Source organism: Desmodus rotundus, chromosome 3 (assembly GCF_022682495.2).
Source record: "Desmodus rotundus isolate HL8 chromosome 3, HLdesRot8A.1, whole genome shotgun sequence".
NCBI lineage: Eukaryota > Metazoa > Chordata > Mammalia > Chiroptera > Phyllostomidae > Desmodus > Desmodus rotundus.
The window spans coordinates 75,515,019-75,530,452 of NC_071389.1; the positions used below are offsets into that span (position 1 = coordinate 75,515,019).

The 15,434-nt window shown below is 40.9% G+C and overlaps 1 protein-coding gene across 1 annotated transcript in view; it reads left to right on the top strand.

Moving 5' to 3' along the window:
• KIF13A (kinesin family member 13A) overlaps positions 1–15,434 on the top strand; it is a 203,432-nt gene that overhangs the window by 163,344 nt on the left and 24,654 nt on the right. Inside the window, exons 18-26 of the mRNA XM_053920223.1 lie at positions 1,860–2,022; positions 3,119–3,259; positions 3,995–4,144; positions 6,236–6,397; positions 6,923–7,096; positions 9,128–9,279; positions 10,212–10,344; positions 10,541–10,687; positions 13,861–13,899. Coding sequence (XP_053776198.1) covers positions 1,860–2,022; positions 3,119–3,259; positions 3,995–4,144; positions 6,236–6,397; positions 6,923–7,096; positions 9,128–9,279; positions 10,212–10,344; positions 10,541–10,687; positions 13,861–13,899 — 1,261 coding nt within the window. The remainder of the gene's footprint in view (positions 1–1,859; positions 2,023–3,118; positions 3,260–3,994; positions 4,145–6,235; positions 6,398–6,922; positions 7,097–9,127; positions 9,280–10,211; positions 10,345–10,540; positions 10,688–13,860; positions 13,900–15,434) is intronic.

Genomic DNA, 15,434 nt, shown 5'->3' on the forward strand with positions numbered 1-15,434 from the left:
TAATAGCGAATTTAAAAAACAGTTTCATTCAACAATAGGAAGTAGTACAATTATATAATTATTTGTTTATTTCCTCCACTGAAAAATGAGGTTCGTTCATTGAAATATCCCCAGTGCTTAGAACAATGCTGTCACATGATGGGCGCTTAGTGAGTGTCGATGGTGTGAAATCATTGGATGATAAGAATGTGATGGCCAGTTGGGCAGAGGGCACAGTAAGTGCTGTGGTTGTTCAATGGAGGACAAGATCCCATCAAGCTGAGTCTTCTGCAGAGATTTCCTGGACAAGGAAGGGTTTGAAGGGTGTGGTTTAGGATAGTCAGAAGGTGGGATGGCATTGTGGATAGGTGGGTTGTCGTAAACCAATGAGAAGCAATGGAGAAGAGTAAGGTGTATTTGGGGGGTTACATGAGAAGTTTAGTTGAGTCTAGAAGGTGATTTGCAGAGGAATAGGGAGATTTAAGTCCAAAACTTTCAGGGTGCACAGGAGGCCTAGAGACTTGCACATTTGGGATTTATCCTGTGGAAGAGGAGAAGGTTTTGAGCCGAGGAGCTGCCCATGAAAGGCAGGGCTTTATAAGAACTGTCTTGTAGTGGAGGAGGGGGAGCCTGGATGCTGTGAGAACTTGGGGCAAGTGTGAGGAACATAAACTGGGGTCATGAACAAAACAGAAGGAGAGAGATTTAGGAGATGTTTCAAAGGAAGAATCAACAAGGCTTTTTTCTGCATATTGTAGAAAAGAGAAAAGACCGGGCTGGCTGAAAGTAGTCAAACCTAAGTAATCGGGGGGCGGGAAAGGGAATTTAATTTAGAAAAGCCAGCAAGACAGTATCAATGACCTACATTTTAGGTCATTTTATATTAACATCTTTGCAGTGGGCCTCCTGTTGTCATTTCTAAGGTGAGAAGGAAAGAGTACAGATTTGGATGTTCCAGGCTTATCATTTCCCTCTGAAGTGAGGGCAGGAGGTGGGTAAATGGTAGAAAAGAAGAGCCGTACAAGGCATAGCGCAGTCTGCTAAACTGGGTTGCCTTTGAGCCCAGGTTCAGAAGTGGAATCCAGATGTACTCTTTCTTTCATTCAGTGGTGTTTTTTAATACCTTTCAATGGGCCATGCACTTGGCCAGGAATTAAGTGTAATGACAAACAGAAAGGACAGGATCCCTACCCTAGGGGTGCTTACAGCCTCTTAGGGGAGACAGACTTTAGTCAAATCACTGTACAGATAAGTGAAAAATTGTAACTGTAAGTGCTACTGGAGCAAAAAAGTCTGGGGCTGGGAGAACACATGCTCGGGTTTTGACCCGGTCGGGTTGTCAGAGAAGCTTTTATCAGAAGCGCTGCTGTGTAGAGCTGAAGAAAGAATTCCTGCTGCCATAGAAGTGCCCACTTCTGGCCTTTTACCAGCTGAATAAACCATGTGAAACACTTGCTTCTTTCTGACTGTAGGCGTTTTTCACCGCCCACCTCCCTTCCCCGACCCGAGAGCACACAGAGGTCACAATCATGTCTTTTCCATAAAGGGTCCTTTATTGGGTTTGGTTTGGTTTGGTTCTATTTTTGCATCGCCATATCAAAATCTACTAGTCTTCAAATGTTATATAATTTTTACAATGGATTTTACTCGACGTCAGTTCACATACTTGCTGCTCATCAGTGGTTGCCAGCAGATAGCCCACATGACTCTGGTGGGAAGGAGGAGGGATAGGAGGGAATTTGGTGGCAAAAACCAATTGAGAAATATTGCCCGAAGGCCATTTCCAACACTTGGTAATAATACGACTCACTTAGAAACTGCATTGCAGTTAGTTTGCTTTCCTTTTCGCTGGTCTCACTTCCCCTTCTGCTACACCACAGGGACGAACTCTTCCGTCAGAGCCTGGCAAAACTGCGCGAGCAGCTAGTCAAAGCCAATACCTTGGTGAGGGAGGCAAACTTCTTAGCTGAGGAAATGAGCAAGCTCACCGACTACCAGGTGACTCTGCAGATCCCTGCTGCGAACCTCAGTGCTAATAGAAAGGTGAGGACGGGGGCAAGGTGTGCATTAATGACCCCTGTAAGACGGCTGAAACCGGACATCCAAGGTACGATCCCGGAGAGATCCTGAAGTGAACCAGGGTGTTCGTTCTTCTCAAAACTTCCTCTGTAGACCTTCTCCTGGATATGTGCCCTTAGATATGTTATCATCGGAAGGGAAGAATTCGAGTGGCTTAAAGCATTTAGGTGTTTTCTTTAAGTATAGACATATATGTAAGTAATCCCACCTGCTTTTCTCTTTCATATAAATGCCCCCTTCTGAAATGGGGAATAGGTATATGTTTTGCTGTAGTATCATCTTAAGAGTGAATTCTACAAGAAAGGAAGACAGGAAGACTGGTGGGCTAACTGCCTTTACATACACAGAAGAACATTCCGGAACCATTTGGATGTTTCCCATCATTTCTTTTTTAATTTGGACATTTCTCCTCATTTTGTCTTGAAGAATGTTTTCTTTAAGGAGAAACTTTGCAAAACAATGGTTTTTATTCCATTCATTTTTCCCTCCCAAGATGTGTGAGGGAGTATCTCAGTCAGTCTTGTTGGGTTTTAGTCATTTCACCTTGGAGACATGTGTCCTAAGTCCATAGTCACAGAAGTGACCTTAAAGTTTTACGTGCTTTTTTGTATAAGGACATAAAATTTCCTTTATAAAATGTGAAAACAATTTGAAAAAGCCATGATATAGAACAGCAGAATTATTAGTCAAATGAATAGTAATAATAATTAGTCAAATGAATACTATCCATGTAAGGATTGCTATGTTACCTATAAAAATAATGTTTATACAGAACAGTGAACACTAGAAGATAATTGTAATATAAAAACTAGAGAGAGAATTGGGATAGGAAATTTATGTTTTTGTTCAGTTCTACTTGTGATAAAAATTATGTGTGTTGCCTGAGTATACATAAAAGGTGGAAAATAAACCAAAATATTCTGTAGGTGGTAGAATTTCATTTTCTTTTATATATATTATTGTTATAACTTCTTTTACGATAACATGAAGTGCCTTAACAACCCAAAAAGTTATAACAAGGTTTGTTTCATTTTTGTTTTTGTTTTTCTTCATTCTGCAGAGAGGAGCAATAGTGAGTGAGCCAGCTATTCAAGTAAAGAGGAAAGGAAAGGGCACCCAAGTTTGGACCATTGAGAAGCTGGAGAATAAACTAATCGATATGAGAGACCTTTACCAAGAATGGAAGGAAAAAGTCCCAGAGGTAAAAGAGATAAAATGTAAAGGAGATTTGGTCATTTAAAAGCAGAGAGTATAAACGGCTTAATCATCAGAACACATGCACACCAGGGAATATTTGTAGTTGTGCTTTGGACATTTAGATTAAAAAAGTAAAGCAAAAGTGATCTTGAAAGGAGTGCTGAGTTGTATCAGTAACGTAACGTGATCTCTACCCAGATAGGAACTGAATGAGGGTAACCAGAGTATTCTGGTCCGGCCGCATTTGTACTGCCCTCCGAGTGAAGTGGAGTGGAACGCAGCTTGTGTGGCTGTGTCAGTGCGGTGAAAAGCCGGCTGGATGGAGTCAGCATGGATTTTATATTCGTTAGCATGCGCTCGCTCCCCTCGCTGTGCTCGTGGCTGGGTGGATTACTGTGAATAACTTGAGAGAGCATACTTCATTTTTTAGACATTTGAAGATTCGGTGAAGGAAACAAGGCAACGCCCAGGGAGGAAATGAAATAGGCGCAGGTGGGGTGTGACAGGGAAGACAAGACAGTAACTAAAGAAAGGTCCTCCAGGCGGACTTAGTCTCCAACTAACGAGCCCTCTCGTGTGCTACTTTTGTTCTATTTATGTGATGTGATTCTGAGTTTACGTTTTTAATTGGTTTGAATAAATGCTTTTTAAAAATTCTTAACACTAGCTTTAAATCATATTATTTCAGTCACTGTTTTTTTTTCCTTCATTCTATCCACTGACCTGTCCTACCACTCAGGCAAAGAGACTCTATGGGAAACGAGGTGATCCTTTCTACGAAGCCCAAGAGAATCACAACCTCATTGGTGTGGCTAATGTGTTCTTGGAGTGTCTCTTCTGTGATGTGAAACTTCAGTATGCAGTCCCGATCATCAGCCAGCAGGGGGAGGTAAGGACACGCCAACTTCAGAGAAAATGATGGTGGTTCAAGTTTTGGGTATTATTTTTAATTTAAGTTCCTGAGGTTGATTGAGAGAAACTAGGCAAAGGAATCACAATCCTCATTCTTTTTTCTCTACTAGTATCAGTAGAAACTATCAAACTTAAGTCATGGTTTTAAAAGATTATTATAACATATTTTATATTTGTGTCTCTCAAGTTTTTTCTTTGTTTTAATCAAATTAGAAATCTTTGGAAACCAGATTCGGCTCTGGGCCCCACATTCATTTCTTTTCATCTCTTGCCTTCGTATACACTCTAGTTCCCTCCTGGCCCCTCAGTGGTCTTTACAAGATACAACTTGAGAGGATTATTTTGAAACCCAAAGTAATCAAAGAAAACAAGCTTTATTATCCTATTGACACCACCTTATTTTTACACTCTCATATTTCAGTTATTTAGATATACTGGCCTTATATAGGCTTAAGACATTTCAGAAAGTATTCAAGTTCAAACGTTTTTATTTTATCCATTTCATCAACTGATGTTTTAATTTAAATTTAATAACACTTTTATTTCATAGTTTGCCCTTTGATAACATGCAAGGTTATTTTTTGTGATTTTTAGAGCAGGCTCAGAATAGGAAGTTATTCTGCCCAAAGCAAACCCGAGATTCGCAGTTGTGGGGTGTAAGTACACAGCCCGCCTGCACACGTCGTAACCCCTCCCCCCGCAGCCCCGTGAACATCCTGCTCTAGAAGAGCATTGGACTAGAGTTGCTGTTTCCCACGTTAAAAATGGGCACACCTACTGGGGCAAAGGGATCCAGTGGCTGAGTCAGGCCTCTTAAGCTGGGGTCCATGGAGGGCTTTAGAGTTCCATGAATCCCCCTGAAATTAAATTAAAAATGTATTAGAGTCTCCAGAAGCATTGAAAAAAGCTTAAGAACCGCTATCTTCTATGTTGTTATTTCTCTTATTCCCTTCCCCACCCCCCACCTTACCACTTCCTCATATGTGTCTCCCTTGTCAAATACCATCGACCAGCATCTCTCAGGTCCTTGGTGCCAATGCAGATTGCTGTGTGGAAGCTGGGTCTAGCTGCCTTTGAAAACAAGCCCACTATTTAAGATGACAGATGACAGCTGTGCATGTCATATGCACAATTGGCCAATTACAACACTCTGGGAATGCATATTTCAACAGTTTTCCTTTGACTCTTTGCAACAAAGTTAAGAGAGATCCTGCTAAACTAGTACCTATTCTGAGAACACCAGGAGAGTGAGGAAATTTTCAGCCTTTTTTTGGAAAAACAATTTTAAAGGAACCATTTCCTTATGACTTCCTAGCCCTGTATATGCTGTTTCTCCCGGAGTAGGTCTCACCGCCTCAGGGAGCCCTTCTTCACCTGCTCCCAGCCCCGGTGTGAATGACATGCCCATTCTCTGTTCCCAAGAGAATAGAAGCTCCCTGAGCCCAGTGACCGCGTCTGTTTGGCTTACTGTTGTCAGTACAGCACAGTTCCTGGCACAGTGTCGGTTCTTGGCAAAAATTTGTTGAGTGGGTATGTTTATTCCGTAACAACGGGTACATGATCTCTGTCGCAGCAGCTGGCCTACGCTGTCGTTACTGCGTCGTACCTCTGTCTTTCCCCACCGGGCTGCGAGTGCCCTGACAGCAGAGCCCACGTCTTTGCCTTGGTATTCCTGTGAGGCCAGGTGTTTGGTCAAATGAGTAAGTGAGTGAATATATACATACATGGAAAACAGGTGGGTGATTCTAGGTAGAATATGATAGTAGCCCTAAGCTGTTCCTGGGCCATCCTGTAAAAGAAAGATAAAAATGAAGATGATTCCAGGAGGCATGTTACCAGGAGGTGAATTTGGGTCAAAGTCAGGCAGGATGAGTAAAGGGGCAAGTGGTGGAGAGGGCCGGCTCTGGAAGTGTCGGGCTTCTCCTCAACGGAGAGGGCCGAGCAGCCGCCATGGAGCTGCTCACAAGGGACCGGACCAGACAGGATGCTGTAGAGCACTTTCTCTCTCAGGTCTCCGTTGTCTGAGGGACGCGCTTTAACCCCAGCACCCTCTGGCTCCTTGTCCCAGGTTGCAGGGCGTCTCCACCTGGAGGTAATGCGTGTGACAGGAGCTGTCCCGGAGCGCGTCGTGGAGGACGACTCCTCGGAGAACTCCAGTGAAAGTGGCAGTCTCGAAGTCGTGGACAGCAGTGGGGAAGTCATTCACCGAGTCAAAAAGCTGACGTGCAGGGTGAGAGGACAGGAACGGGGAGGCTCAGATGAACGACTTTTTAATTCAAACCAATTTTATAGAGAAATCTTACGAGTTTTCTGTAGAGCATAATAAAGTTAAACTTTCTGGCAATAAGTACAATGGTGAACAGTACTTTTTCCAGAAGTATAGCACATTTTTGATGACAAGTGTGTGATATTTCAAAAGCCTGTGTGTTTGGCATGCAAGGAGTGTATGTTGCTCTGTGAATCCTACTTTTCTAGTAAAGGTTGCATCTATATCAGAAACTCAGTTAGTAGGAAAATGTTGGAGGGATGTGTGTTTTTGTTGCCAAGTTTATATGCTGTAGTTATAGAACTGTGGTACAGATTTCATTACAGATAGAACCCCTAGTGAAATGGTGCCAGATATTTTCACATGTCATATGGGTGACTGATTTGGTTATTTCATTGCTTAGTCTTAAATTTGGGGTAGTTAAGAATGCATAGTGTGATGTTTTCTTAATGGAAGTTATAGTTGCATTTTCAAAATCTGTCTCTTCAGGTGAAAATTAAAGAGGCAACTGGGCTGCCCTTAAACCTCTCGAACTTCGTCTTCTGTCAGTACACGTTCTGGGACCAGTGTGAGCCTACAGTGGCTGCCCCTGTAGTGGACCCGGAGGTGCCTTCCCCACAGTCCAAGGATGCCCAGTATAACGTGACCTTCTCTCATTGTAAGGTACAGGTGCCATTATGAAAGGAATTATGTGGGAGGCGACAGACCCGGGTGTAGTTCAAGAGTGTACTGTACTTTAGAATTTTTCCCCATAAGAATGTTTTATAAAGGTAGTATGTTTATTGGGCTTTTTAACCTCAGAATGTACTTCAGTAGAATTTCAAAAAAATTAAAAGTGTTTAAAATAAAATCGGAAAAACCTATACTCGAAATCATATTCCCCAGAGGTGTGATGACCAATGACAGTTTGCTATATATTTTAATAAACTATTTTCTGTGTTGCACAGCTTTTATATGTGTGACATGTTCATACATATAAATGGGCATAAATACACACTCTTAATATCATCCATACGTAACTTCTAATACTTTTTTACAAAAACATGATTACATTATATATATTGCAGAATTGCATCTTATTATTTTAATATATGTGGATATCTTAACGTGTAAGTTGATGTAGATATCTTCATTCTTTCGAATATAGTATAGCATTATAAGCATGGCATTTTTTTTAATATATTTATTGATTATGCTATTACAGTTGTCCCATTTCCCCCCTTCACTCCATCCTGCCCACCCCCTCCCTCCCACATTCCCCCCCTATAGTTCATGTCCATGGGTCATACTTACAAGTTCTTTGGCTTCTACGTTTCCTACACTATTCTTATCCTCCCCCTGTCTATTCTCTACCTACCATTTAAGCATAGCATTCTAATGTACCAAATGAGGTTTGAAAGAAAACATAAAATGGTGAAAGTGAGGTTTTGGTGAACATCGCATGGACCTCCTGTGGAGCATTAGCTACCGTTCCTGGCGTTCACACTGCACTGCCAGGGAGTCCTGTCTGACAGATGGACTCTATCTTCTGTGCAACTTTTTTTTTTACAAACCGTGCATATTCCTTCTAGTTCTACATTTAAAAAACAAATCCATATCACCACCTATATAATTTCACATATGTAAAGGCTATTAAGATTTTTTCTGAAAATAAATAGCCCACATTTTTTACCTGCACTCACCAATCTATTTCTCAAAATCTTTATTGATCATGTTTTGTTTTGGAGTCCCCATGTTTCTTTGGATCTACAAAGCTGTTTATTTAGCAGAATGGAATCTGAATTTTAAATGAATTCTAGTTAACAACTGGCTTAATAAATACTGGTCTCAGAGCCCCCAGATTCATTATGTGACCTTGGGGTTTATTTCATGTTAAAAATTTGAAGATTGTACTAATTGGTTATTAAGTTTATTTTCCTTCTGAAATTCTTGCTCTGTCTCCAAATGAAATAAATAGGTTAAATAATACAAGGTTAAATCAGTATAACACAGCTCTTGCCAAAAATGAGTCAGAGTTGTCTTCACTGGAGACTCCACTGAGATGCTAATGAAAAGAAAATGGGCGTTGTTCCCTGCCTGCTGCTTGGTTTTGGGTGATTTGCCATGCTACTCAGTCAATTTAGTATTCATTTCCTCACGCTCATCTGTGTGCATTTTAGAATGAGAAATCAGGGTGGGAGAGTGTAAGAGCAAGAGATCAGAATCACAACCATACTCATATACGATCTAATCCTGTTATTAGTCTTCTAAGCCAGGAATCCCAAGCCCCAGCCACAGAACTGTAAGGGCCAGGAGGAAGCTCACCTAAGGTCCGCCTCCTCTATACCCCCTTCCCCGCCCCATCTTGCACAAAACAGGTCTCTAGTGCCAAAAAGGTTGGGGACTGCTGTTCTAAGCCATAGCAAGGAACACTCAAAAGTTCACTTTCCGCCCTGACCGGTGTGGCTCAATGGGTTGGGCGTCATCCCACAAAGCAAAAGGTCACTGGTTTGATTCTCTGTCAAGGCACATGCCTGTGTTCAGTCTCCCATTGGGCAACCAGTCGATGTTTCTCTCTCTTTCTTTCTTCCTCCCTTCCCCTCTCTCTAAAAATAAATAGTGAATCTTTACACAGTTAAAAGGTAAAAAGGAAAATTTCACAGATGTCTTTATGCATAATTCTTGTCACTCTTTCTTTCAACCCACTTACCCCAGGACTTTGTGGTGAACGTAACAGAAGAATTCCTGGAGTTCATTTCAGATGGAGCGCTAGCAATTGAAGTGTGGGGCCACCGGTGTGCTGGGAACGGTAGCTCCATCTGGGAAGTCGATTCTCTCCATGCTAAGACGAGAACGCTGCATGACAGGTTCGTGCTTTTCTGTGACCTTTAGACACAGGGCCAAGACTAGCACTCAGACAGGAGTTTAGAAAACAGATTCTCTGAGCCTGTTTCCACATATGGAAATGAGAATGATAAAGGGAGCTACTGGGCATCACAGAAATGTAATGGGGAAAGGAAAGTCTTTTTAACAAACAAGACTGAAAAATTGCATATCAGTATGGAAAGAAACAACTTTGGTCTTTACTTCACACCATGCATAAAACTACATTACCTTAAATGTAAAAGATAAAACTCTAAAGCTGATAGAAGAAAACAGGAGAATATCTTCTTTTAAAGTTGATCATCTGCCTCTTCTATGACCCAGCAATTCCACTTTCAGATATTTATCAAGAAAATGAAAACATACGTTCATAAGCAGACCTGTACACAAATGTTTATGGCAACTCCGTCATGCCCTAAAACTGCAAACAATCCAGATATCCTTCAATCAGATGCTGGATAAACAGATTGTAGTATGATTCGTATAACAGAATATTACTCAAATGCAGATAAAAAAGAAAAAAGATTACTGACATCCATTTGGATGAATCTCAAAAACATGCAGAATCAAATCAGCCAGTCCTGAAACAGACATGCTACTACATGATTCCGTTTGTATGAAGGGGCACGAACAACCTTTCTGAAGTAACAGTGGGGTGAGTTACAGGTGAATGCATTTGTCAAAAGTCATCATACTCTGTGCTTGAAATCTGGACATTTCACTGAATGTAAGTTGCACCTCAAATAAATAAAAAGAACCCATACCGAAAGCTTGCTTTCAGAGTGAAATAGAAAATAATCTATGCAACATCCATAGCACAGTGCCTGGCACATAGTAAGTGCTCAATGAAGGGTGGCTTTTTCCTAACACTGTCCCCGGGCAATGACATTCCTGTGCGTTGGAATGTGTTTTGCAGGTGGAATGAAGTAACTCGCAGAATAGAAATGTGGATCTCCATATTAGAATTGAATGAGTTAGGGGAGTACGCTGCAGTGGAACTTCATCAGGCGAAAGATGTCAACACAGGCGGCATATTTCAACTCAGACAGGTGCCGAGTTTGTTTTTGTTTGTTTCATGATTTCGCTTTATCCCACTCTTACACACACGTTTGTGGAATTTTCTCATTATTTGCTTCTTTGCTTCCTAATTTGTTTCCCTTCCTTTATCCTTTCCCCCCATCTCTCCCCATTCCCATTCCTGCACCCATCTCCACATGCCCCCTCATCACACCCTCACCTCTACAGGGTCATTCCCGGAGAGTGCAAGTCACAGTGAAACCTGTACAGCATTCAGGGACACTGCCGCTTATGGTCGAAGCCATCTTGTCAGTGTCCATTGGCTGTGTGACTGCCAGGTCCACCAAGCTCCAAAGAGGGCTGGACAGTTACCAGGTAAGACAAACAGGTTTGATATAGTACTTACCGAAGATTGGTTAATGCAGAATTAAGGAAATCAGTGATCTGTGATGGAGACCTGTTTAGGAATATAAGAGAATTCCTTGCCTTAACCACCTATTTGTCCACCCATTCATATTTCTATCCATTGCCCTTTTTCTAGATTTAAAATACTATATTGGTGTAGTGTTAATTAATAATAATTTTATTTATAAACACACATTTTAATGCTGTAGTACTCATTTACTTTAGGCAGGTTTTATTTTATATCTGGGCCAAATTATGTTGAATATCTTGGCCCTGCTGCCTGATTCACTTTTATTAATATAAAATTGGTCCCATACACTGTCATAAATAATTAGCTCTTTGAAAGCTTTACTTTTTTTAATTTAAAAGTTGACCTCCTGATCATTTTTGTCCATGGGTTCTCCATTTATTAAATCTTCTGTTCTCATTTTTAAAGATAAAAAGATGAAAACCTCTAGGAATTGACCTTTATATTACCAGAGTACTCTTTTAAAATAAAATTTAAGATTAGGAGATTGGCCCCAGTGGCCTGAAGGAATGCATGGGCCACATGCTTCCTCAAGTCCCCAGTTTCCTCTCAAACATGGACTAGGGACTGGAAGAAATCAGACCATGAAATCGGGGCCCCCTTGCTGTCACAGGTGAGAGGGAGCCCTCTCCCCGTCACGAGAGGGAGAAAACATTTCTCTGTGGGTTCCAGGCATAACCCGAGACCATCTAGTGAATGATTCACCTTCTGTCTCCGTGTCTGCGCGCGCGCGTGTGTGTGTGTGTGTGTGTGTGTGTGTGTGTGTAGCTTCATGGCATTCAGGCAGACTTTTCTGAAAACTGGAAAGAACATTGGCTTGGACTCTTGGGCCTTAAGGATGGAATAGCTTTGTCAGACACTGCCTTCCCTGTTCAAGCCAAAATTCCCAAAGCCTGGGGGAGAGTGTGACTGAAAGTGTGGAGACAGAGCCTGCTGTTTTGGGGGAGGCTTGTCCATGAGACCTTTCCTTGTGTATGGAGTATGAAATTGGCTTGTCTGTATTCTCATCACAGTTCAATCCCTCACTTAGCTGTCAATGTTGGGGTGACCTTGGGACCTGGTAGGACCCCTTAGACTTGGAGTGGGGAGACCAGGGTTCTTAAGTTCAGTTTGACCTTCCTGCATGGTTACCTCAACTGGGTAATTTAAACTCCCTTTTTTCTCTTCTCTAAAATGATGATGTAGACAATAATTCTCCGAGGTCCCTTTCTGCAGTAAAATTTTGTGGCTTAATAAGTCTCTGATCTTAGATAAAACTTTGAATCTGTGTGTCCTAAACCGTGACCTACAGAATATGGAACATCAACTGACCGAATGTTCCCACTTGAGGAATATCACAGGGCTTGCTTATTTGCACGTGTCAAAACAACATACCTCTTAAGTTAAAACTGAGTTTGGTCAAAATTTGAGCTCTCAAGTAGCCTTTCCTCTGAGCTAAATGTTCTTTAAAGAGCATAGTGCCAGTCATGCAAATTTAAACTGGCTCTTTTAAAGCTGTTATTTATAGCCCTGGCTGGTGTAGATCTGTGGATTGAACACCTGCCTGCGAACCAAAGTATTGCCAGTTCGATTCCCAGTCTAGGGCACATGCCTGGGTTGCAGGCCAGGTCCCCAGTGGGGAGTGTGCAAGAAGCAAGCACACACTGATGTTTCTCTCCCTCTCTGTCTCCTTTTCTCCTCTCTAAAAATAAGTAAATAAAATCTTAAAAAAAATAAAGCTGTTATGTATGTATGTATGTATTTATTATTCATTCATTTATTTTTGCTGCCATGTTCAAGGTCATGTCCAGAAACTTTTTTTGTTGTTATTGACATTGTACATTAGAATAATTCTGACTCAGTAACTCAGGCCAATCCAGAATATGCTGATGTCACAACAGTTACCCATCATAAAAGCTCAGTCTGGTTTTCAGGCAATAAAAGTATCTTCTTTGTCTAAAAAATAATGACAAATTACTTATTAATATGGGGAATTAATTCAAGAAAATGTACTTCAGTGCTAGGCTTGCATTTAATGAATTATTTATACAAACAATAATTGTGGTTACCAAACTAAAACAAAGTGTATTTTTTAAGTCTATACATAGAATAATTTTAACTGTATTTTTAAAGCACTTTTAAATAACAGTATATTTTGAGATATACTTAGATATGAGAATAATGTAACTATATTTTTAAATCACTTTTTAAAAAAACACTTTGTCTGTTTTATGTCTTGACCACTTTACTTCCTGTTTGGCTATTAACCTTCCAATAACCATGGAGGAATGAGAAGGTTGTTACACGACCTAGCATTCATTTGAGTAGAACCTGCCTCCGTATGGGTGAATTTCTCTACAAACAGGAATTTCTTTATTCTTTTATTTAAAGAAAAATTATCTTAGCTAAAACCCTTTTATTTTCAACATAATGATTTTGTTTTGTTAAATGTTTTTGCCAAGATGTTATTTTATATTATTGTGAAATGTTGCTGTGGATTTAAGAGTTTTGAGTTTTCTCAGCTGGCTGGTATGGGTGCAGATACATGCAGTCGGGGATACCGTTGCAGAAGTCTAGTGCAGAAACTTGTGTGTAGATAGCCTCAGGTCCCCGGGGGCTCTCTCTGCGATGACTTCCGCAGTGAGAGTGGTGTCCGAGGTGGGAGACTGGAGGCCTGCCCCTGCCCTTAATTACACGTGCGATCCTCGGATCAAATTATTTCATCCTTCACGGCCTTAGTTGCCTCGTGGCTAAAACTCCAGAGGTCAAACAATGGAGTTTCTGACGTCCTTTCTCTGACATTCTGTCTTTCTAAACTCGTTCTAAATCTCAGCCCACAAATACATAACAGCTACTTGCATAGCAGTGCAATAAGGCCTGCAGTCCCATCTAAGAGAGTTACTGTTTTTAAAGGACTCCTTTCTTTATTCTTTAAACTTAAATTCCTTAAGTAATTATAGACAAGTGAGTGAAATCCACCAAACCTTTTTGAGATTCAATTAACTGTTTTATTATGCTGATATTGTGTGTGCTGTCCGTTGTGATGTGTGTGTTAGTTAAGCTTAAAGAATTAAGTTCCTTGTGTGCTGTTTGAGAAACAAAATGCATGTGTTTTGTGTTTATTTTTTCCTACCAGAGAGATGATGAGGATGGTGATGATATGGATAGTTATCAGGTATCGCTGCTGTCAATCCTGTGGCATGGGGCACAGCTGCTGCTAACTGCCAGCTCCGCAAGCAGAGGGCAGGGAGGAGGAAGGAGGGGCATAGAGCAAGAATACACAATTTTTCACTTGTTTTTTATTTGCTTCAAAGATAGTCAGGGATACAATACTGTCTCTGTAGATTTCTCTGCCACTTGAAACTTTACAACCAAATACTGCAATTTTGCTATGCAATCTCAAATTACTAGCCTATAAAGCCTTTCTAAGCAAGAACATTATCACTGTATTAAATTGGTGATCTTAAAATTTGTGCAGTTATCCACGCATATTCTCTAAGGAATTCTTGTCTTTCCTATGAGGAACTGCACTTAACTCCTCACATCCAAGAAAGCAGTATTGTTCTAAAATGCCATTTTACCTTAAGAGAGTTTTGTTGGATAAGAAAATTGGAGACATTTTGTACACAGTTTTGTTTAGCCAGTTTTCTTCTCTTATTACGGCCAAGCTTAGTTATATATAACCGGGAGAATTTAAATCTTGCTTTTTATTTATTTATTTTTTATAATCTTTGTTTACATATTCTTTCACAATGAGACTATTTCCTCCTTTATAAATTCTCACCCGAAGACATTTTTTTTTCATTGCTTTAGAGAGAGAGAGGAAGGGATGATGCTCCAACCAACTGAGCCACACAGACCAGGGCAAATCTCAACTTTTTAACATGTGCAAATGTGAACTTTTACCTGGTCATCACTGACTGACCTGCTATCATGGAATGTGCAGCGCTAGTAATGGTCAAGGCAGCAAACCAAGATGGACAATTTTGGGTTTGGTTCCCAGTCTGTGTACTATTCTCCACATAAACTTTAAACTCATGTTTTCCCCATGTGCCTTCTTATACTTAAAATGTGGATGCATTGTAGGTACAGCCTCAGAAGTCCACAGGTGTCTGTGAATGTAATGTGAATGTAATGTCTTACGGGTTACACTACAATTAAGCAAGCCAGGGCATTTTGAATAGAATTGTGGATTCCTTTTTCTCCTCATCATTTTATTAAGAAACAAAACAAGCAAGCAAAAACACACTGTAAGAGGAGGATCCCCTTGGATCTCAGAAACGCCATTAACTAACTCCTGCGGCTGCCTGTGCGCTTCCTGCCGCGTGCCCACATGGAGTCCGGCGGCTGCTGCTGGGAGTTCTGGAAAGCATGGCTGGCTGCATGTTGGGTTTTTGCATGGGAGGTCTTTGGTTAGCCTCATGGTAGGGGTTCGAAGTACAAATGTTGCAGCAAATTCAAAAGGTTCTCTGCTGATCTATTCTTTGCATTTCAGAAAATGCCTGTCGTTTTCCATTCCATTTGCTGTTACATGGTTTGGGCTCTGGTCATGGTGTCCTTCAGCTTGGAATTGCAAATCCTCCAGCTGCATAGCTACGACTTAAATATATACATGTGCACACACAGCGTGTAGGAACCATCCAGCAGCTGGTGTAATTTGAGGCTCTCTTGCTTTTAGGTATAATTATCCTTTTGGAAATATCGGGGCTC